General features: G+C 55.7%; 4 protein-coding genes across 4 annotated transcripts; 2 read left to right on the top strand and 2 right to left on the bottom strand.

Annotated features, from left to right (window-relative positions):
- Positions 1-1,090: 1,090 nt before the first annotated feature.
- Positions 1,091-1,690, bottom strand: LOC309413559 (feather keratin 1-like). The gene has a single exon (XM_082010731.1). It carries the CDS (start codon positions 1,568-1,570, stop codon positions 1,193-1,195), a length of 378 nt encoding a protein of 125 aa, XP_081866857.1. The 5' UTR covers positions 1,571-1,690; the 3' UTR covers positions 1,091-1,192.
- A 4,676-nt stretch (positions 1,691-6,366) lies between these two features.
- LOC309413457 (feather keratin 1-like) lies at positions 6,367-6,783 on the top strand (the record flags this gene model as incomplete). The annotated part of the gene is made up of 1 exon (XM_082010579.1): positions 6,367-6,783. The coding sequence occupies one exon, from the start codon at positions 6,367-6,369 to the stop codon at positions 6,679-6,681; it is 315 nt and encodes a 104-aa protein (XP_081866705.1). The 3' UTR covers positions 6,682-6,783.
- A 3,647-nt stretch (positions 6,784-10,430) lies between these two features.
- Positions 10,431-11,427, bottom strand: LOC309413567 (feather keratin 1-like). Its single transcript, XM_082010739.1, has one exon. It carries the CDS (start codon positions 10,851-10,853, stop codon positions 10,539-10,541), a length of 315 nt encoding a protein of 104 aa, XP_081866865.1. The 5' UTR covers positions 10,854-11,427; the 3' UTR covers positions 10,431-10,538.
- A 4,020-nt stretch (positions 11,428-15,447) lies between these two features.
- Positions 15,448-16,111, top strand: LOC309413558 (feather keratin 1-like). Its single transcript, XM_082010730.1, has one exon. The coding sequence runs from the start codon at positions 15,649-15,651 to the stop codon at positions 16,024-16,026; it is 378 nt and encodes a 125-aa protein (XP_081866856.1). The 5' UTR covers positions 15,448-15,648; the 3' UTR covers positions 16,027-16,111.
- The last annotated feature ends 4,393 nt before the right edge of the window (positions 16,112-20,504 follow it).

Genomic DNA, 20,504 nt, shown 5'->3' with positions numbered 1-20,504 from the left:
CAAGACCTGTAGTGATAGGACAAGGAGCAACAGTTTTAAACCGAAACAGGGTAGATTTAAACTAGATATTAGGAAGGCATTTTTTACAACAAGGGTAGCGTATCACTGGAAGAGGTTGCCCAGAGACTGATGGGACGTCCCATCGTTGCAAGTGTTCCAGGTCAGGTTTGACAGAACTTTGAGTAACGTGATGTAGCAACGGAGATCCCTGCCCATTGCAGGCAGACTGGACTGGATGATCTTTAAGGGTCTCTTCCAACCAAAACCATTCTATGACTCTATCATAATACGGCTCTATGAGAAGGCAGACCACCGCACTGTGTTCCACGGGCTTCTCCTTCTCTTCAGACCAAAAGTTCCCCAACAAGAGCGACCCTTGGACAATACTTAGTTACGATGGGTTCTCCTGGCCTCTCCTGGAAAGCTAGTGCCCCTGTCTTGTCGATACCACATTCCTTCGCGATTACTTGCATCACAGTGTTGAGCGTACTGAGGAGCATGAAGAGGTGTGCACAACAAAGCGGACGGTAGCCACTGAACAATGTAGGGTAATTCCATCCAGACCCGAAGAGGCAGACAAATCTAGAAACGAGAAGATCACCCGATGCAACACTAAGCATACTCAATGTAAGCCCCTGTTGACAATCAGTGCAAAACCATCCCCAAAAACCCCCTCCCAGAACCACCACTGAGCAACAAGCCTCTGACTGAGCATCTTGGGACAGCATCTGCAAGGGAAAAGATGACACAGAGGCAGGGTCTGGGATGCAACAGAACTTTAATGAGTCAAAAGAGGGAAATGAGGTCAGCCTGAGTGGCGGTCCCAGCGCAGGGGGCAGCAGGGGCAGACAGGAATCTGCACCCCATGGCTGTGGCTGATATTCCGCCAGGTGTCCATGTGCCTGCCCTACAGAGGGAGCAGGGCCGGCAGGTCCTCCCTAGGCTGGCTTTGTGGGGCTCCCCACCCAGGGGAGCACAAGAGAACAAGGGCACGGGAGGGAAAGGAGAGAGCTGGAAATGGGAAAGGCAGGCATGGGCCGTGCTTTTGGAGAGCCCAGGCTGGCCCCGTCCTTTTGCAAGGGGTGTTGGCGTTGCTCAGCTCCTCTGGACGCAGCAAGCCGATGATGCGTCCCCAGTCCGGTACCATGCTGTGGGTCCCTGGCGGCCTTCCCCAGCGCCACGGCCAGCAGCTTTAGCAGGGGAGGCACCTCCTGCCGCAGTAGCGGCTGCCGAAGCCGGAGAGGCCAAAGCCCCCGGAGGAGATGGGCACTCCCTCAGAGCTGAGGATGCTGCCAACGGCAGCGGAGGTGGAGGATCCCACGGCGGTGCTCTGCGGGAAGGAGCTGAGGATGGGGCCGGGCAGGGTCACCACCACGGGGGAGGGCTGGATGACGACGGTGGAGTCCTGGCACTGCCTGACACAGGGCTCGTTGCAGCTGTTGGCCAGCGGGGTCGGGCCGCAGGGCTGGCAGGGCTGGCAGGGCAGGCACGGGCTGTAGCAGGACATGTCTCGGGGCTGGAGGTGCACCTGGGAGAGAGGGCAGGGGAAAGCAGAGCATGAGGAGTGCATAAGGAGCGGTCTGTCACCCCAACACAAGGGAGAAAAGCCACGAGCTAGAGAAGCGAGATGGAGGATATTTAGGACGGCCCACGGGCTTCTCTTTCCCTTCAGCCCAGAAGAACCCTATCAATAGCAACCACAGCCAGGGAGATCCCTGCCTAGCCCATAGCTCAGGAGACACCTCAGCCAAGGCCCAACTTCTCTCCAAGCCACGCCATCTACCCCTTCCTTCTGACATTACAAGCAGCCCTTGAGCCCGCACAGGACAAAAAGGCAAGTTTGTGCTGAGAAATCCTGGAGGAGGACGAGGCGAAGCACAAGGAGGGAGAGGAGAAAGGGCTTCAGGCTCACCTTGTTCCCAAGGAGATGGAGGCGAGAGGAGTGGATGAGAGAGTGAGGAGAAGGGCCCGCTTTTATACTGCTGCTGCACCGCCCCAGGCCCACAGTCGCTGCACGCCGGCAGCAATTTTCCAACAGACTCACCTCCAAAGCAAAATATCTGACCTAATGGCACGGGTCGTGTTTTGGTTTCCGTCAGCGCTGCCATTTCATTTCCTCGTTTCTGACATGACCATTAGGCCTCAGAGCCTCCTTTCAAGTATCGAGATGAAAGGCCCAAGCATTTCCCCGGTAGGAACACATCAGTACAGGCAGAAGATGTGCTCCAAGTGCTGGAGGGGTCTGTGCAGCTGCGGGGCATGGGTCTGGGGAAATCTGATGGGGTTGTTTTCCCCTCCCTTTGCAGGAAGGTGCACATAACCTCCTAACACTGCAGTCCTCTCCTGCTTGTGTCTCTTTGGTAAAGCCGCCCCCTCTCATAGCAGTCTCCGGGGGTCCCCAGCCAGTGCAATCAGCAGCCTTGTGGCAGGAGAATGTTGCCCTCCCGAACCCTGTGATTCCTCAACAAGCCCTGTGGAGTCGGGTCCCTCCTCACTACCAGAGGGGTGTGTTGAGGCTCGCGGCAGCACCGTGTTCCTCCCATTCTCATCACACCACCATGCACTTTGGTCGCACGCTTTGGACCGCGAGCAGCAGGTGACACATTTCCAGAACATGCTGACTGTCCTGAGAGCCCCCTGAGATGTGGGAGTGCCGGCAAGAAGGTCATGCCTAGGGCAACGGCTGTTGGGGCTGCCTGGAGCTGTGTACTGGGGTACAGCCCAGTGCTCAGAGACGGTTTTCCGGGGCAGGGCTGGAGCTGCCCTGGCCGCAGGGCAATTCACCCTTCGTGGGACACAGGCCTGCACACAGCACGCACTCCCAGCTTGGCCTCACGCCAAAAGGCTGACACACGGCCAATCCAAAATTAGAGTGTGACTCGCCGTGGGTAGGGAGAGTCTATCCCAGGAAGCTTGCTACTGAGGGCATTCCCTTGCCCTCCTGGGACGCGTCCCAGCTGCCTCCCTGTCTGCAGGGCAGGGAAGTGCATCACCTCCTCCATGTAGTCTGAGAGCTGGTTTTGTACCCAGGGCCCTGCTGAGCACATCCCCTCCCTGAGCATCCTCCGGCACGTGGCAATGCAGGGTCCTGCCAGCCTTCCCTCCTCGCGGAGCTGGGGGAAGTTTCCTTGCCTCCCCAATGGTGCTGGGCTGTACTCCAAGCTGCAGCGGCTTCTGGCGTGTGGGAAAGGAGGTGCGCTTATGCCCCAGTGCCCGGGAGAAGACGTATCACATGGGACCCAGGGATGAGTTCCCGCCAGAGCAGGGAGATGTTTTCTGCGACCCTTTCTTTCCCTCTTTCCCTGAGAATTCAGGAGAGCTCCTCACCGCAGACGGGGCTCTTTGGCCAGGAAGATGAGGCCTGTGCGTCCATTCCCTTCCACCCTCAAAGTATCTGCTTGTTCTCCTGCGTATTGCCTGGACCTTTCTTGCTTTTGGACCACGAGATGCCTGAGGCGCTGCCAGCTTTTCTGAGCTCCTTGGCCCTTCTCAGCTGCTTCCATGGCATCCTACCTACCAGCTGCCTGAACAGGCGGAAGTCAGCGTGCCTGAAGTCCAGCGACTGTACTCTGCTACTCGCTTTCCTCCCTGCCGTCAGGGCTTCAACACAAAGTTTCTCAGGTGTGATAGCCACGGCTTCCCTTGACTCCAATGTTCCCAACACAGTTCTTCCCTCTCAGGGCCAGCTGTGCAGCACCCGTTTTTACCCATGACAGATTCGCAGGATCCTTGAGGTTGGAAGGGACCTCTGGAGACCGTCTAGCCCAACGCCCCTGCTCAAAGCACGGTCAGCCTTTGGAGGATGCTCAGGGACAAGACCCGTCAAGCTCCAAAAACCTGCAAGGATCGAGAATCCACAACCTCTCTGGGCAAACACAGCCGGCGCTTCACCACTCTCACACTAACAAAGCCTTTTCTTATGTTTCCCTGGAATTTCCCGTATTTCAGTATGTGCCTGTTACCCCTTGTCCCTTCCCTGGATAGGACTCAGGACACTCTCGCTCTATGTTCTTCACTCCCTCCGATCCACTCTTTTACCCAAAGCTACGAAGCGTGCCCTGGGGCCTTCTCTCCTGCAGGGTGAACAACCCCACCTGTCGCAGCCCCTCCTGCCGCAGGGGCTCCAGGCATTGCACGGGCTCCGTGGCCTTGCTGGACTCGCACCAGTATGGCCGTGCATCTCTCATACTGAGGAGCCACGAACTGGACAGCAGTTGTGGTCTCAGCAGCGTGCAGCCAGGAAGAGGGATCACCCTCTGCCATCTGATAGCAAACCCCTTCCTAACGCAGCCCAGGATGCTGTCGGATGCCATTTCCCCAAAGGTGCGGGCTGCCTCACGATGTCCTTCAGCACCCACGGCCTCTGCTGCAAAGCTCTTTGGAAGCCCATCGGCCCCAGCCTGTAGTGGTGCGGAGGTTCTTCCTCGCCCGCTGCAGGACTCTGCATAGAGGGGTTAAACACTATTGGCCCCAGTAGAGACCCCTGCAATGCACCAGGGGTGAGTGCCTGCCAGCTGCACTTCGTGCCACGCATCACAATCCTCGGAGACCAGCAGCCATGCCAGATTTCAGTCCCCGGCACTGCCCTCTTTGCCAGCCTCTATCTTCTCTGTTGGTCTGCAAGGATGGGGAAGCAGACGGCATCAAGAGCCTTCGTTAGATGAGATGAACAACATTTGCTGCACTTCCCTCACCCACCGCAGCCAGGCACGACATCAAAGGCGGCCATGAGGTTGGTCGGGCCTGCTTTCCCCTCCATAAATCCATGCGGACCACTCACAATCACCTTCTTGTCCTTTCGTCTTGGCAAAGGATGATTTGCTCCACCACCTTTGCAGGGATCGAGGTGAGGCTGACCGGCCTGTCATTCCCCAGCTCCTCTTTCATGCCCTTTATGAAGACAGGAGGCCCGCTGGCTTTCTCCCAGTCCTCAGAGGCATTCTGTGACTGCCAAAGGACTTTCAAAGGGCGCTGAGAGCGGCCTTGCAGGGACACCAGCCAACGCCCTTGCGGGCATGGCATCAGGTTGCCTGCACTCATGTCAGTCCAATCGGTTTGAATGTTTTCCAGACCTGATCCTCCTCTCCCGAGGATAGGTCTTTCCTGCTCCAGACTTCTCCAAGGAATGGCAGGAGCCCGATCTCTCTACAGGAAATCCTGGCAGTAAAGACCAACGTCAAGAACCTTTGGAGTACCTCCATCTTTCCCGTCAGCCCTGCCCTCCACAAAGCTGCTTCGTGCAGTGCTGCGGCTCTCTTTGACCAAGCCTCGCCACTGACCTACCCAGAAGAAGACTTTCCTGGCTGGTGCCCTGCACGTGCTTTGGCTGATTTAACGCCAGGTGAGCTTTGCCTTTTCGCACCCCAACCCTGCATACCCTGACAAGCCTGGCAAACCTTCTCCCCCTTAGCTAAGGGCATCAAGAGGAAAACAGCTGAAACCGCTTGAAACGGAGATGCAACGGCCAGTGACCATTGGAGCGAGCTGAGAGACAGGGAGGAGAGAGAAGCATGTGGCACGTCCTCAGAAAGAGAAGCCTTTGGGTGCTCTGCCGATGCGTGCGGTGCGGGGCAGAGCTGGGCCTCTTCCTGCAAAGGCAGCTGCAAACAATCGCACTTCACTGCCCCAAGCCAACATCCCCTGCCTGCACGGGACCCCTCCTGCACGTGGGGGCATATCCTCCACCTGCACGGACTAGATCTTAATCGGGACATCCTCGGGCCTCTCATCCCAGCACATGAAAGGAGCCTGCATGGCAGGCCAAGCATGTCAGAAATGAGGAAATGAAATGGCAGCGCTGACGGAAACCAAAACAAGACCCGTGCCATTAGGTAGGGTATTTTGCTTTGGAGGTGAGTCTGTTGGAAAATTGCTGCCGGCGTGCAGCGACTGTGGGCCTGGGGCGGTGCAGCAGGAGTATAAAAGCGGGCCCTTCTCCTCACTCTCTCATCCACTCCTCTCGCCTCCATCTCCTTGGGAACAAGGTGAGCCTGAAGGCATTTTTCCTCCTGCTCCTTTTGGACTTCCCAGACCATACCTGCCCCTTTGTCCCATGCTCCTGGAACTGCTTGTTGTGAGAGAGGGAAGGGGGTAGAAGGTGTGGCATGGGGAGAGGCTGGGTCTTAGCTGATATGAGTCCTGAGCTATGGGCTAGGTAAGGGTTTCCCCTGGGCTTGGTAACTCTTGGAGGGGATCATCTGGGCTAAAGGAAAGAGAAGCCCGTGGGCCTCCCTCCACAGCCTCCATCTCTCTTCTCCAGCTTCTGCCTTTCTCCCTCATGGTGGGCCTACAGGCTTCTCCTCGTACAGCCCTCATGCTCTGCTTTCCCCTGCTCTCTTCCCGCAGGTGCACCTCCAGCCCCGAGACATGTCCTGCTACAGCCCGTGCCTGCCCTGCCAGCCCTGCCAGCCCTGCGGCCCGACCCCGCTGGCCAACAGCTGCAACGAGCCCTGTGTCAGGCAGTGCCAGGACTCCACCGTCGTCATCCAGCCCTCCCCCGTGGTGGTGACCCTGCCCGGCCCCATCCTCAGCTCCTTCCCGCAGAGCACCGCCGTGGGATCCTCCACCTCCGCTGCCGTTGGCAGCATCCTCAGCTCTGAGGGAGTGCCCATCTCCTCCGGGGGCTTTGGCCTCTCCGGCTTCGGCAGCCGCTACTGCGGCAGGAGGTGCCTCCCCTGCTAAAGCTGCTGGCCGTGGCGCTGGGGAAGGCCGCCAGGGACCCACAGCATGGTACCGGACTGGGGACGCATCATCGGCTTGCTGCGTCCAGAGGAGCTGAGCAACGCCAACACCCCTTGCAAAAGGACGGGGCCAGCCTGGGCTCTCCAAAAGAACGGCCCATGCCTGCCTTTCCCATTTCCAGCTCTCTCCTTTCCCTCCCGTGCCCTTGTTCTCTTGTGCTCCCCTGGGTGGGGAGCCCCACAAAGCCAGCCTAGGGAGGACCTGCCAGCCCTGCTCCCTCTGTAGGGCAGGCACATGGACACCTGGCGGAATATCAGCCACAGCCATGGGGTGCAGATTCCTGTCTGCCCCTGCTGCCCCCTGCGCTGGGACCGCCACTCAGGCTGACCTCATTTCCCTCTTTTGACTCATTAAAGTTCTGTTGCATCCCAGACCCTGCCTCTGTGTCGTCTTTTCCCTTGCAGATGCTGTCCCAAGATGCTGAAGCAGAGGCTTGTTGCTCAGCGGTGGTTCTGGGAGGGGGTTTTTGGGGATGGTTTTGCACTGATTGTCAACAGGGGCTTACATTGAGTATGCTTAGTGTTGCATCGGGTGATCTTCTCGTTTCTAGATTTGTCTGCCTCTTCGGGTCTGGATGGAATTACCCTACATTGTTCAGTGGCTACCGTCCGCTTTGTTGTGCACACCTCTTCATGCTCCTCAGTACGCTCAACACTGTGATGCAAGTAATCGCGAAGGAATGTTGTATTGACAAGACAGAGGCACTAGCTTTCCAGGAGAGGCCAGGAGAACCCATCGTAACTAAGTATTGTCCAAGGGTCGCTCTTGTTGGGGAACTTTTGGTCTGAAGAGAAGGAGAAGCCCGTGGAACACAGTGCGGTGGTCTGCCTTCTCATAGAGCCGTATTATGATAGAGTCATAGAATGGTTTTGGTTGGAAGAGACCCTTAAAGATCATCCAGTCCAGTCTGCCTGCAATGGGCAGGGATCTCCGTTGCTACATCACGTTACTCAAAGTTCTGTCAAACCTGACCTGGAACACTTGCAACGATGGGACGTCCCATCAGTCTCTGGGCAACCTCTTCCAGTGATACGCTACCCTTGTTGTAAAAAATGCCTTCCTAATATCTAGTTTAAATCTACCCTGTTTCGGTTTAAAACTGTTGCTCCTTGTCCTATCACTACAGGTCTTGATAAAAATCTCTCTCCGGCTTCCGACTTATAAGTCCCCTTTAGATATTGAAAGGCTGCAGTAAGGTCTCCCCCGACAGAGCCTTCCCTTCTCCAGGCTGAACAACGCCAGCTTCTTCAGCCTTTCTACCTAGGAGGGCTGATGCAGCCCTCTGCTTGTTTCTGTAGCTCTTCTCTGGAGCTGCTCTAAGAGGTCCATGTCTTTTTTGTACTGGGGACCTCAGACTGGACGCAGTGCTCCAGGTGGGGTCTAACAAGAGCGGACCAGAAGCAAAGAATCACCTCCCTCGACCTGCTGGCCATGCTTCCTTTTGATGCAGCCCAGGCACGACTGGCTTTCTGGGCTGCAAGTGCACGCTGCTGGCTCATGTCCAATCTTTCAACCTCCAGTATCCCCAAGTCCTTCTCTGCAGGGCTGCTCTCAACCGTTTATCCTGCAGTCTGCATTTATTTTGCCCCAGCCCAGGTGCAGGCCCTTGCACGTGACATTGTTTAACTGCCTTCTTATGAGAGTTTCACATGGGTCCATTCTTCAAGCCTGTCAAGATCCCTCCGGACAGCATCCCTTCCATCAAGCGTATCAGTTACGCCCCTCAGCGTGGCGTCACGCACAAACTTGCTGGGGATGCACTCAATCCCACGATGTATGTCACTGAGGAGGATATGCAACAGTATTGGTGCCAGTACGGACCCCTGAGGGACACCAGTCATCACTGGTATCCCCCACTTGGACCTTGAGCCGTTGACTCTAACGCCTTGGGTGCAGCCGGAGTGCCCATGGGGCACTGTCAGTTGCAGGCGAGGAAGGCATCCATGACCCCACCAGAGCCCCTGGCCATCAGGCCCGGCTTTGCTGAGCCTCTGCCCAGCTGTGCCCTGTTAGCCTTGGTGCACGTGCTGCGGAAGGGGTGCATGGCAACTGCTGAACTCAGTTAAGGATCGTGGACTGATCGTGAAGAGACCAAAGGGTTGTTCCATGCCATTTAGCATCCTGATCAGCAATAAAACTGTGGTCAGTCTTTCCAAAGTAACCCTTCGTCGGAGGCCCGCTGGGCATTGGTCTGCTGGTGCTAAATAGTGCGTGATTGCCTTTGCATCACTTGTTTTTTTCTCTTTTGCCCTTTCCCCTCTTCGGCAGCCCTGATGTTGACCCATGGGTATTTCACACTCTTGCTCTTCCAGTTCTGCCCCCATCCCACCGGGAAAGCACGGCGAGGGAGAAGGGCCAGTGGGTGCTTAGTTCTGGCTGGGGTCAATACACCACACAGGCTCATGGGCAGTGCATGTCCTCCTTGACCTGCTCCTTCCCTGTCTGTGCCTAGGGTTTCGTGGGAATGTTTCTGGAGGGCGGAAGGGCAGGGAGAGACTCGGGGAAGGAAGAGAGGCAGCGTCTGCAGACTGAGTGTCTCAGGGCTGTCCAAGAGCTCTCCAAAGCAGTGCGTAGACCAGCAGCAAAGGCTGCGGAGAGACTTGCAGCCGACAGAGGGGAGCTAGTGAAGTGCTGCAGGACAGAGATGGGCACAATGATACGTGGCCACTCAGAGTCCTGATCGGAAGCTGGCTTGGTAGGAACCAGCCCTGTGTCCCCACACATCCTTCAACCGCTGAGAAGTTGCAGCCCAAAAGCAGGGCCAGGAAACGGTGCTTGCGGTAACCGCATCAAAACAGGTGCAACTCCCAGCACTGTTCCTGGACAGCAAGGACTGTCATCAACAACCTGGACTGTATGAGCGAGAGCGTACCCAGGAGATCAATGGGAGGGACGATCCCAGTCTGCTCAGTGCTTGCCTGACGGCATCTGGCATGCTGTGTCAAGTTTTGGGCTGTAATGCAAGAAAGACCTTGATCAAGCGGTGTGAGTCCAGCCGTGGGTGGGCAGGGTGCTGAGAAGGCTGGAGCACTTGGTTGGGGAGGAGGGGTTGTGGACGCAGGGCGTGTTGAGCATGGAGAAGAGAATGCTTTGGTGGGAGACCTCGAATCACCTCTGGAGGAGCTATCTGTGGTCATTGACCAGCATCGGGTCATTCTATCCAGGCCCAGAAGAGGCAGAGAGGTGTAGAAAGCAGAGGGTCACCCAATGCATGACTAAGAATAGGCAAAGCAAGCCCGTGTTAACAGTCCCTGCAAAGCCATCTCCAACAACCCCCTCCCAGAACCACTGCTGAGCAACACCCCTCTTCCCCTGCGTATCGTGAGAGAGCGTCTGCAGGGGAAGGGATGAGACAAAGGCACGGGCTGGGGTGCATCAGAACTTTAATGAGTCAAAAGAGGGAAAAGAGGTCAGCCCGAGTGGCGGTCCCAGTGCAGGGAGCAGCAGGGGCAGACAGGAATCTGCACGCCATGGCTGGGGCTGATATTGCGCCAGGTGTCCATGTGCCTGCCCCACAGACGGAGCAGGGCCGGCAAGTCCTCCCTAGGCTGGCTTTGTGGGGCTACCCACCCAGGGGAGCACAAGAGAACAAGGGCACGGGAGGGAAAGGAGAGAGCTGGAAATGGGAAAGGCAGGCATGGGCCGTGCTTTTGGAGAGCCCAGGCTGGCCTCGTCCTTTTGCAAGGGGTGTTGGCGTTGCTCAGCTCCTCTGGACGCAGCAAGCCGATGATGCGTCCCCAGTCCGGTACCATGCTGTGGGTCCCTGGCGGCCTTCCCCAGCGCCACGGCCAGCAGCTTTAGCAGGGGAGGCACCTCCTGCCGCAGTAGCGGCTGCCGAAGCCGGAGAGGCCAAAGCCCCCGGAGGAGATGGGCACTCCCTCAGAGCTGAGGATGCTGCCAACGGCAGCGGAGGTGGAGGATCCCACGGCGGTGCTCTGCGGGAAGGAGCTGAGGATGGGGCCGGGCAGGGTCACCACCACGGGGGAGGGCTGGATGACGACGGTGGAGTCCTGGCACTGCCTGACACAGGGCTCATTGCAGCTGTTGGCCAGCGGGGTCGGGCCGCAGGGCTGGCAGGGCTGGCAGGGCAGGCACGGGCTGTAGCAGGACATGTCTCGGGGCTGGAGGTGCACCTGCGGGAAGAGAGCAGGGGAAAGCAGAGCATGAGGGGTGTACGAGGAGAAGCCTGTAGGCCCACCATGAGGGAGAAAGGCAGAAGCTGGAGAAGAGAGATGGAGGCTGTGGAGGGAGGCCCACGGGCTTCTCTTTCCTTTAGCCCAGATGATCCCCTCCAAGAGTTACCAAGCCCAGGGCAGACCTTTACCTAGCCCATAGCTCAGGACTCATATCAGCTAAGACCCAGCCTCTCCCCATGCCACACCTTCTACTCCCTTCCCGCTCTCACAACAAGCAGTTCCAGGAGCATGGACAAAGGGGCAGGTATGGTCTGGGAAGTCCAAAAGGAGCAGGAGGAAAAATGCCTTCAGGCTCACCTTGTTCCCAAGGAGATGGAGGCGAGAGGAGTGGATGAGAGAGTGAGGAGAAGGCCCCGCTTTTATACTCCTGCTGCACCGCCCCAGGCCCACAGTCACTGCACGCTGGCAGCAATTTTCCAACAGACTCACCTCCAAAGCAAAATACCCTACCTAATGGCACGGGTCTTGTTTTGGTTTCCGTCAGCGCTGCCATTTCATTTCCTCATTTCTGACATGCTTGGCCTGCCATGCAGGCTCCTTTCATGTGCTGGGATGAGAGGCCCGAGGATGTCCCGATTAAGATCTAGTCCGTGCAGGTGGAGGATATGCCCCCACGTGCAGGAGGGGTCCCGTGCAGGCAGGGGATGTTGGCTTGGGGCAGTGAAGTGCGATTGTTTGCAGCTGCCTTTGCAGGAAGAGGCCCAGCTCTGCCCCGCACCGCACGCATCGGCAGAGCACCCAAAGGCTTCTCTTTCTGAGGACGTGCCACATGCTTCTCTCTCCTCCCTGTCTCTCAGCTCGCTCCAATGGTCACTGGCCATTGCATCTCCGTTTCAAGCGGTTTCAGCTGTTTTCCTCTTGATGCCCTTAGCTAAGGGGGAGAAGGTTTGCCAGGCTTGTCAGGGTATGCAGGGTTGGGGTGCGAAAAGGCAAAGCTCACCTGGCGTTAAATCAGCCAAAGCACGTGCAGGGCACCAGCCAGGAAAGTCTTCTTCCGGGTAGGTCAGTGGCGAGGCTTGGTCAAAGAGAGCCGCAGCACTGCACGAAGCAGCTTTGTGGAGGGCAGGGCTGACGGGAAAGATGGAGGTACTCCAAAGGTTCTTGACGTTGGTCTTTACTGCCAGGATTTCCTGTAGAGAGATCGGGCTCCTGCCATTCCTTGGAGAAGTCTGGAGCAGGAAAGACCTATCCTCGGGAGAGGAGGATCAGGTCTGGAAAACATTCAAACCGATTGGACTGACATGAGTGCAGGTAACCTGACGCCATGCATGCAAGGGCGTTGGCTGGTGTCCCTGCAAGGCCGCTCTCAGCGCCCTTTGAAAGTCCTTTGGCAGTCACAGAATGCCTCTGAGGACTGGGAGAAAGCCAGCGGGCCTCCTGTCTTCATAAAGGGCATGAAAGAGGAGCTGGGGAACGACAGGCCGGTCAGCCTCACCTCGATCCCTGCAAAGGTGGTGGAGCAAATCATCCTTTGCCAAGACGAAAGGACAAGAAGGTGATTGTGAGTGGTCCGCATGGATTTATGGAGGGGAAAGCAGGCCCGACCAACCTCATGGCCGCCTTTGATGTCGTGCCTGGCTGCGGTGGGTGAGGGAAGTGCAGCAAATGTTGTTCATCTCATCTAACGAAGGCTCTTGATGCCGTCTGCTTCCCCATCCTTGCAGACCAACAGAGAAGATAGAGGCTGGCAAAGAGGGCAGTGCCGGGGACTGAAATCTGGCATGGCTGCTGGTCTCCGAGGATTGTGATGCGTGGCACGAAGTGCAGCTGGCAGGCACTCACCCCTGGTGCATTGCAGGGGTCTCTACTGGGGCCAATAGTGTTTAACCCCTCTATGCAGAGTCCTGCAGCGGGCGAGGAAGAACCTCCGCACCACTACAGGCTGGGGCCGATGGGCTTCCAAAGAGCTTTGCAGCAGAGGCCGTGGGTGCTGAAGGACATCGTGAGGCAGCCCGCACCTTTGGGGAAATGGCATCCGACAGCATCCTGGGCTGCGTTAGGAAGGGGTTTGCTATCAGATGGCAGAGGGTGATCCCTCTTCCTGGCTGCATGCTGCTGAGACCACAACTGCTGTCCAGTTCGTGGCTCCTCAGTATGAGAGATGCACGGCCATACTGGTGCGAGTCCAGCAAGGCCACGGAGCCCGTGCAATGCCTGGAGCCCCTGCGGCAGGAAGGGCTGCGACAGGTGGGGTTGTTCACCCTGCAGGAGAGAAGGCCCCAGGGCACGCTTCGTAGCTTTGGGTAAAAGAGTGGATCGGAGGGAGTGAAGAACATAGAGCGAGAGTGTCCTGAGTCCTATCCAGGGAAGGGACAAGGGGTAACAGGCACATACTGAAATACGGGAAATTCCAGGGAAACATAAGAAAAGGCTTTGTTAGTGTGAGAGTGGTGAAGCGCCGGCTGTGTTTGCCCAGAGAGGTTGTGGATTCTCGATCCTTGCAGGTTTTTGGAGCTTGACGGGTCTTGTCCCTGAGCATCCTCCAAAGGCTGACCGTGCTTTGAGCAGGGGCGTTGGGCTAGACGGTCTCCAGAGGTCCCTTCCAACCTCAAGGATCCTGCGAATCTGTCATGGGTAAAAACGGGTGCTGCACAGCTGGCCCTGAGAGGGAAGAACTGTGTTGGGAACATTGGAGTCAAGGGAAGCCGTGGCTATCACACCTGAGAAACTTTGTGTTGAAGCCCTGACGGCAGGGAGGAAAGCGAGTAGCAGAGTACAGTCGCTGGACTTCAGGCACGCTGACTTCCGCCTGTTCAGGCAGCTGGTAGGTAGGATGCCATGGAAGCAGCTGAGAAGGGCCAAGGAGCTCAGAAAAGCTGGCAGCGCCTCAGGCATCTCGTGGTCCAAGAGCAAGAAAGGTCCAGGCAATACGCAGGAGAACAAGCAGATACTTTGAGGGTGGAAGGGAATGGACGCACAGGACTCATCTTCCTGGCCAAAGAGCCCCGTCTGCGGTGAGGAGCTCTCCTGAATTCTCAGGGAAAGAGGGAAAGAAAGGGTCGCAGAAAACATCTCCCTGCTCTGGCGGGAACTCATCCCTGGGTCCCATGTGATACGTCTTCTCCCGGGCACTGGGGCATAAGCGCACCTCCTTTCCCACACGCCAGAAGCCGCTGCAGCTTGGAGTACAGCCCAGCACCATTGGGGAGGCAAGGAAACTTCCCCCAGCTCCGCGAGGAGGGAAGGCTGGCAGGACCCTGCATTGCCACGTGCCGGAGGATGCTCAGGGAGGGGATGTGCTCAGCAGGGCCCTGGGTACAAAACCAGCTCTCAGACTACATGGAGGAGGTGATGCACTTCCCTGCCCTGCAGACAGGGAGGCAGCTGGGACGCGTCCCAGGAGGGCAAGGGAATGCCCTCAGTAGCAAGCTTCCTGGGATAGACTCTCCCTACCCACGGCGAGTCACACTCTAATTTTGGATTGGCCGTGTGTCAGCCTTTTGGCGTGAGGCCAAGCTGGGAGTGCGTGCTGTGTGCAGGCCTGTGTCCCACGAAGGGTGAATTGCCCTGCGGCCAGGGCAGCTCCAGCCCTGCCCCGGAAAACCGTCTCTGAGCACTGGGCTGTACCCCAGTACACAGCTCCAGGCAGCCCCAACAGCCGTTGCCCTAGGCATGACCTTCTTGCCGGCACTCCCACATCTCAGGGGGCTCTCAGGACAGTCAGCATGTTCTGGAAATGTGTCACCTGCTGCTCGCGGTCCAAAGCGTGCGACCAAAGTGCATGGTGGTGTGATGAGAATGGGAGGAACACGGTGCTGCCGCGAGCCTCAACACACCCCTCTGGTAGTGAGGAGGGACCCGACTCCACAGGGCTTGTTGAGGAATCACAGGGTTCAGGAGGGCAACATTCTCCTGCCACAAGGCTGCTGATTGCACTGGCTGGGGACCCCCGGAGACTGCTATGAGAGGGGGCGGCTTTACCAAAGAGACACAAGCAGGAGAGGACTGCAGTGTTAGGAGGTTATGTGCACCTTCCTGCAAAGGGAGGGGAAAACAACCCCATCAGATTTCCCCAGACCCATGCCCCGCAGCTGCACAGAGCCCTCCAGCACTTGGAGCACATCTTCTGCCTGTACTGATGTGTTCCTACCGGGGAAATGCTTGGGCCTTTCATCTCGATACTTGAAAGGAGGCTCTGAGGCCTAATGGTCATGTCAGAAACGAGGAAATGAAATGGCAGCGCTGACGGAAACCAAAACACGACCCGTGCCATTAGGTCAGATATTTTGCTTTGGAGGTGAGTCTTTTGGAAAATTGCTGCCGGCGTGCAGTGACTGTGGGCCTGGGGCGGTGCAGCAGCAGTATAAAAGCGGGCCCTTCTCCTCACTCTCTCATCCACTCCTCTCGCCTCCATCTCCTTGGGAACAAGGTGAGCCTGAAGCCCTTTCTCCTCTCCCTCCTTGTGCTTCGCCTCGTCCTCCTCCAGGATTTCTCAGCACAAACTTGCCTTTTTGTCCTGTGCGGGCTCAAGGGCTGCTTGTAATGTCAGAAGGAAGGGGTAGATGGCGTGGCTTGGAGAGAAGTTGGGCCTTGGCTGAGGTGTCTCCTGAGCTATGGGCTAGGCAGGGATCTCCCTGGCTGTGGTTGCTATTGATAGGGTTCTTCTGGGCTGAAGGGAAAGAGAAGCCCGTGGGCCGCCCTAAATATCCTCCATCTCGCTTCTCTAGCTCGTGGCTTTTCTCCCTTGTGTTGGGGTGACAGACCGCTCCTTATGCACTCCTCATGCTCTGCTTTCCCCTGCCCTCTCTCCCAGGTGCACCTCCAGCCCCGAGACATGTCCTGCTACAGCCCGTGCCTGCCCTGCCAGCCCTGCCAGCCCTGCGGCCCGACCCCGCTGGCCAACAGCTGCAACGAGCCCTGTGTCAGGCAGTGCCAGGACTCCACCGTCGTCATCCAGCCCTCCCCCGTGGTGGTGACCCTGCCCGGCCCCATCCTCAGCTCCTTCCCGCAGAGCACCGCCGTGGGATCCTCCACCTCCGCTGCCGTTGGCAGCATCCTCAGCTCTGAGGGAGTGCCCATCTCCTCCGGGGGCTTTGGCCTCTCCGGCTTCGGCAGCCGCTACTGCGGCAGGAGGTGCCTCCCCTGCTAAAGCTGCTGGCCGTGGCGCTGGGGAAGGCCGCCAGGGACCCACAGCATGGTACCGGACTGGGGACGCATCATCGGCTTGCTGCGTCCAGAGGAGCTGAGCAACGCCAACACCCCTTGCAAAAGGACGGGGCCAGCCTGGGCTCTCCAAAAGCACGGCCCATGCCTGCCTTTCCCATTTCCAGCTCTCTCCTTTCCCTCCCGTGCCCTTGTTCTCTTGTGCTCCCCTGGGTGGGGAGCCCCACAAAGCCAGCCTAGGGAGGACCTGCCGGCCCTGCTCCCTCTGTAGGGCAGGCACATGGACACCTGGTGGAATATCAGCCACAGCCATGGCGTGCAGATTCCTGTCTGCCCCTGCTGCTCCCTGCACTGGGACCGCCACTCGGGCTGACCTCATTTCCCTCTTTTGACTCATTAAAGTTCTGTTGCATCCCAGACCCTGCCTCTGTGTCGTCTTTTCCCTTGCAGATGCTGTCCGAAGATGCTCAAGCAGAGGCTTGTTGCTCAGCGGTGGTTCTGGGAGGGGGTTTTTGGGGATGGTTTTGCACTGATTGTCAACAGGGGCTTACATTGAGTATGCTTAGTGTTGCATCGGGTGATCTTCTCGTTTCTAGATTTGTCTGCCTCTTCGGGTCTGGATGGAATTACCCTACATTGTTCAGTGGCTACCGTCCGCTTTGTTGTGCACACCTCTTCATGCTCCTCAGTACGCTCAACACTGTGATGCAAGTAATCGCGAAGGAATGTTGTATTGACAAGACAGAGGCACTAGCTTTCCAGGAGAGGCCAGGAGAACCCATCGTAACTAAGTATTGTCCAAGGGTCGCTCTTGGTTGGGAACTTGGTCTGAAGAGAAGGAGAAGCCCGTGGAACACAGTGCGGTGGTCTGCCTTCTCATAGAGCCATATTATGATAGAGTCATAGAATGGTTTTGGTTGGAAGAGACCTTTAAAGATCATCCAGTCCAGTCTGCCTGCAATGGGCAGGGATCTCCGTTGCTAAATCACGTTACTCAAAGTTCTGTCAAACCTGACATGGAACACTTCCAACGATGGGATGCGACGAGCGAGGGAAGGCAAGCAGTCGACTCAATATGAGTGATAAGGCAAGCTTCAACTTTATTGCAAAACCTTACACATATTTATACACTAAGTTCTACCTTATGCATACTTGTCTTACAATCATTGGCTTAGCTCTAAAGATTGCATTATCATACTCCTCCTACTTGTGTTTCCTGCTACGTGGTCCGGGTTCCATCCTGTTTTTCTTATACAGTGCTTCTTCTTAGCTGTTTACCACAGCTCCTTCTCCTCAAGGCCGAGCCCTGCCGATGTCCAGCTGTTTACCAGCTTCCCAGTGCCACAGCTCCCTCCTCTCAAGGCCGAGCCGTGCAGATATCTAGCTGTTTACCAGCTTCTCAATGCTGCAGCTCCTTCTCCTTAAGGTCGAGCCGTGCAGAGTGATCCCTACATCATCCTTCCTGTCTGTATTGTGGGAAAAAGTCCTCTGGAGAGACCAAAAATTTTTTGAAACAGGACTGTGGACTTGAAGGAGCCTTTACCAGTTTCTTTCAGCCCTTTGAACCATGAAGTGAGATGAGGTCAAAATAGCTCTGTGTAGCCTCCAGTGAGTGTGGTCCTGACCTGGGATATGAAGAGAGAAAATTTCCACCATGGAGGCTTTCTCACCACTTTGTCCATCCTTTGAAAAGTGGCCTCTTTCAGAAAGAGTTTCATTGACTGGGTATGTCTGGCTGTGGAGGTGAAATAGCATAACCAGGGGAGAGCTGGCCCCAGAGCTCAGCCTTGCACAGGAACAACCCCTCTCTTTCCCAAACCAGGTTTTTGTCCAGCCAAGGAAGCTCCCTGTGTCAGGGTGTCATGGACAGCACAGAGGCACAAACTGGCAACAGAGACCTCAAATTCCTCCAGCCACTTGAGTTTGTGTTTACCTGTTGGTGTTCAGCCATGTGGTGAGTTGTCTGCTCTGCTTGGGACAATACAATACATGTGTTATACCATAGCAGATGCAGGGTTTGGCATCCCCTCTACTGGTAACAGAGCATGGCACCAAAGTGGCATATCTGGTAAGAGCAGATGGTCTGGAAGGTGCGTCTTTCCTTCACCATGACTAGTCCCTTCTGCTGACTGACAGTGGTTTTTCCCATAGAATCTGGAAAAAGTGGGGTCAGTGACTGCAGAGGGAAAGGCTCCACAATCCAGCTGATCCTGGAGAAGGCCACGTGTTCCTGACTCTGCAGCAAGAACTGGCAGGCTGGAGACAGAAAGATGGATGGTGATTTGTGTCAGAAGCTCAGAGCTCTCGGCTCAATGTGGATCCTACAGTACAATAATGTCCATCACCTCTTGTAGGATGGCCTGGTAGGGGAGCTGTGCTGTGCCCCTGCTCCAGATCCCAGGTCTGCTGCTGCCCAGAGCCCTAGGGAACAGCCTGTAGTGCCTGGCCCTTGAGTACTGGGACTAGGATGCCTCCATCAGAGTGAGAGAATCGGGAGCTGCTGTGAAAGTTACATCCCACTTCCCATTCCCTGTGATCTTGGGCTTCTCCTGGGTCCCTGAGTACTCAGAAAGCAGAGCTGGAAGGGAGCGAATAGCAAGCCCTAGAGGTGTTGACATGTAGGAAAAAAGTGGTAGCCACAGCATGCTGCATTGCATGCATCAGCCACAAGAGAGACTGGCATATCCTAATACTGTTACCAGGAAAAGAACTTTCAATTTCCTTCTATCCCTGCAGAAGATTGATGTACCTGTGTTGTAAAAGGAAAAATTCACATCTGCAGGACAACAGAGATCTCCCAGAGTGATACACATCTATACTTGTTTAATATTGGCTGCTACCAGGTGCCCACAAAGCTGCTCTATCTCTCCGCCTACTCAACAGTATAGGGGGAGAAAATATGATGAAAAAGCTTGTGGATTGAGAAAAGGCCAGGGAGATTACTTACCAGTTACACTCACAGTCAAAACAGACTCATCTTAGGGAAAATAATTTAATGCTAATAAATAAGAGTAGGATAGTGAGAAATAAAACAAATACAAACCCACTTTCCCCCCGCCCCCCTTCTTCTCAGGTTCAACTTCACTCCTGACTCTTTTATCTCCTCCTTCACTGCCCTGAGCTGTGCAAGGGTGTGGGGAATAGTTGTGGTCAGGTCATAACACTTCATCTCTGCCATTCCTTCCTCCTCAGGTTGTTCCCTTGCTCCAGCATGGGGTCCTTCCCATGGGAGACAGTCCTCTACAGACTTCACCAATATGTGTCCTTCCCATGGGCTGCAGTTTTTCACAAACTGCTCCAGCCTGTCTTCTTTCCAAGGGGTGCAGTTTTTCAGGAACAGACTCCTCCAGTGTGGGTGCCTGGAGCACCTCCTCCCCCTCCTTCTCCACTGACCTAGGTGTTGGCAAGGTTGTTTCTCTCACATTTGCTCACTTCCCTCTTTCAAGTGTTGCACAACATTTTTTACCCATTCTTAAATATGTTATCACAGGGATGTTACCAATGTCATGGATTGACCTAGCTTTGGCTAGTGGCAGGTCAATCTCAGAGCCGGCTGAAACTGGCTTTATCCAAAATGGGGGCAGGTTCTGGTGTTTTTTCACAGAAGTCCCCCTCTTCCCGCTCACTTCTTTTTCCCTTCACTAGCAAAACCTTTCCATGTAAACCCAGTACAACATCTATAAACATTGGTCCCAGGTTCCTCAGAAGAGACAGTAAGAGAGAGAGGCATAGATGGAGAAAAGCAAAAAGAAGAAGGTTGTTTTCAAGATTAGGAAGGAAATGCCTTTTTCCTCTCTGTCTTCTCTTTTTCAGCAGTAAGAGTACCTTGAGAAAACAGGCAGAAACCCACACATGATCCAAGGTTTCAGAGCATTTTCCCATTATTCAGAAGCAGCTCCCTGCAGACACTTATAGCAAGTACCTGTGCATTTGTAAGAGAGCCAAGCACAGAGTGTTTCCCTGTGTCTAGAATAATTTGGATGTCTTTGTGATGGCTTGTTTGTTTTGGCTGTGCAGCTTGCAGCCACAAGCGGCAAGATAAATCTGCTGTCATGGGTGGTTATGCTGACACAGCCATTGAGCCATGTGGAGGGAGACAACAAAATACTCCACCTGGGACAGAAGGTTCTGTCCAGAAAAGAAACCATCCAGCTTTTTACTATGCTTCATTGTCATGGTAATTCTGTCTTTAATACTAGGGAGTAAAACACTGGAGCAGGTTGGCAGTATAAGGGCAAATTTTATCCACAATAAGTCACAGGTGCCACATCCCCAACTTCCTATGAAAGTCCTGTTCTATGGGTGGAATCCCATCCTCTGGGCCGACTCATATCCTCTTGCCCCGCAAGTCCCACCCCTCTGCTGGACACATGGCCTGTTTATGCCGCTGCTTTTGGCCCCTTAGTTGGAGAGGCCAGCATTCTGTAAAACACCATAGTACACATGTTCACAAGGTGCACAGAG

This window comes from Phaethon aethereus (genome assembly GCF_964289735.1).
Source record: "Phaethon aethereus genome assembly, chromosome: 25".
NCBI lineage: Eukaryota > Metazoa > Chordata > Aves > Phaethontiformes > Phaethontidae > Phaethon > Phaethon aethereus.
Note: the sequence above shows the minus strand (reverse complement) of the source record. Positions and strands in the feature narration are given on the sequence as shown.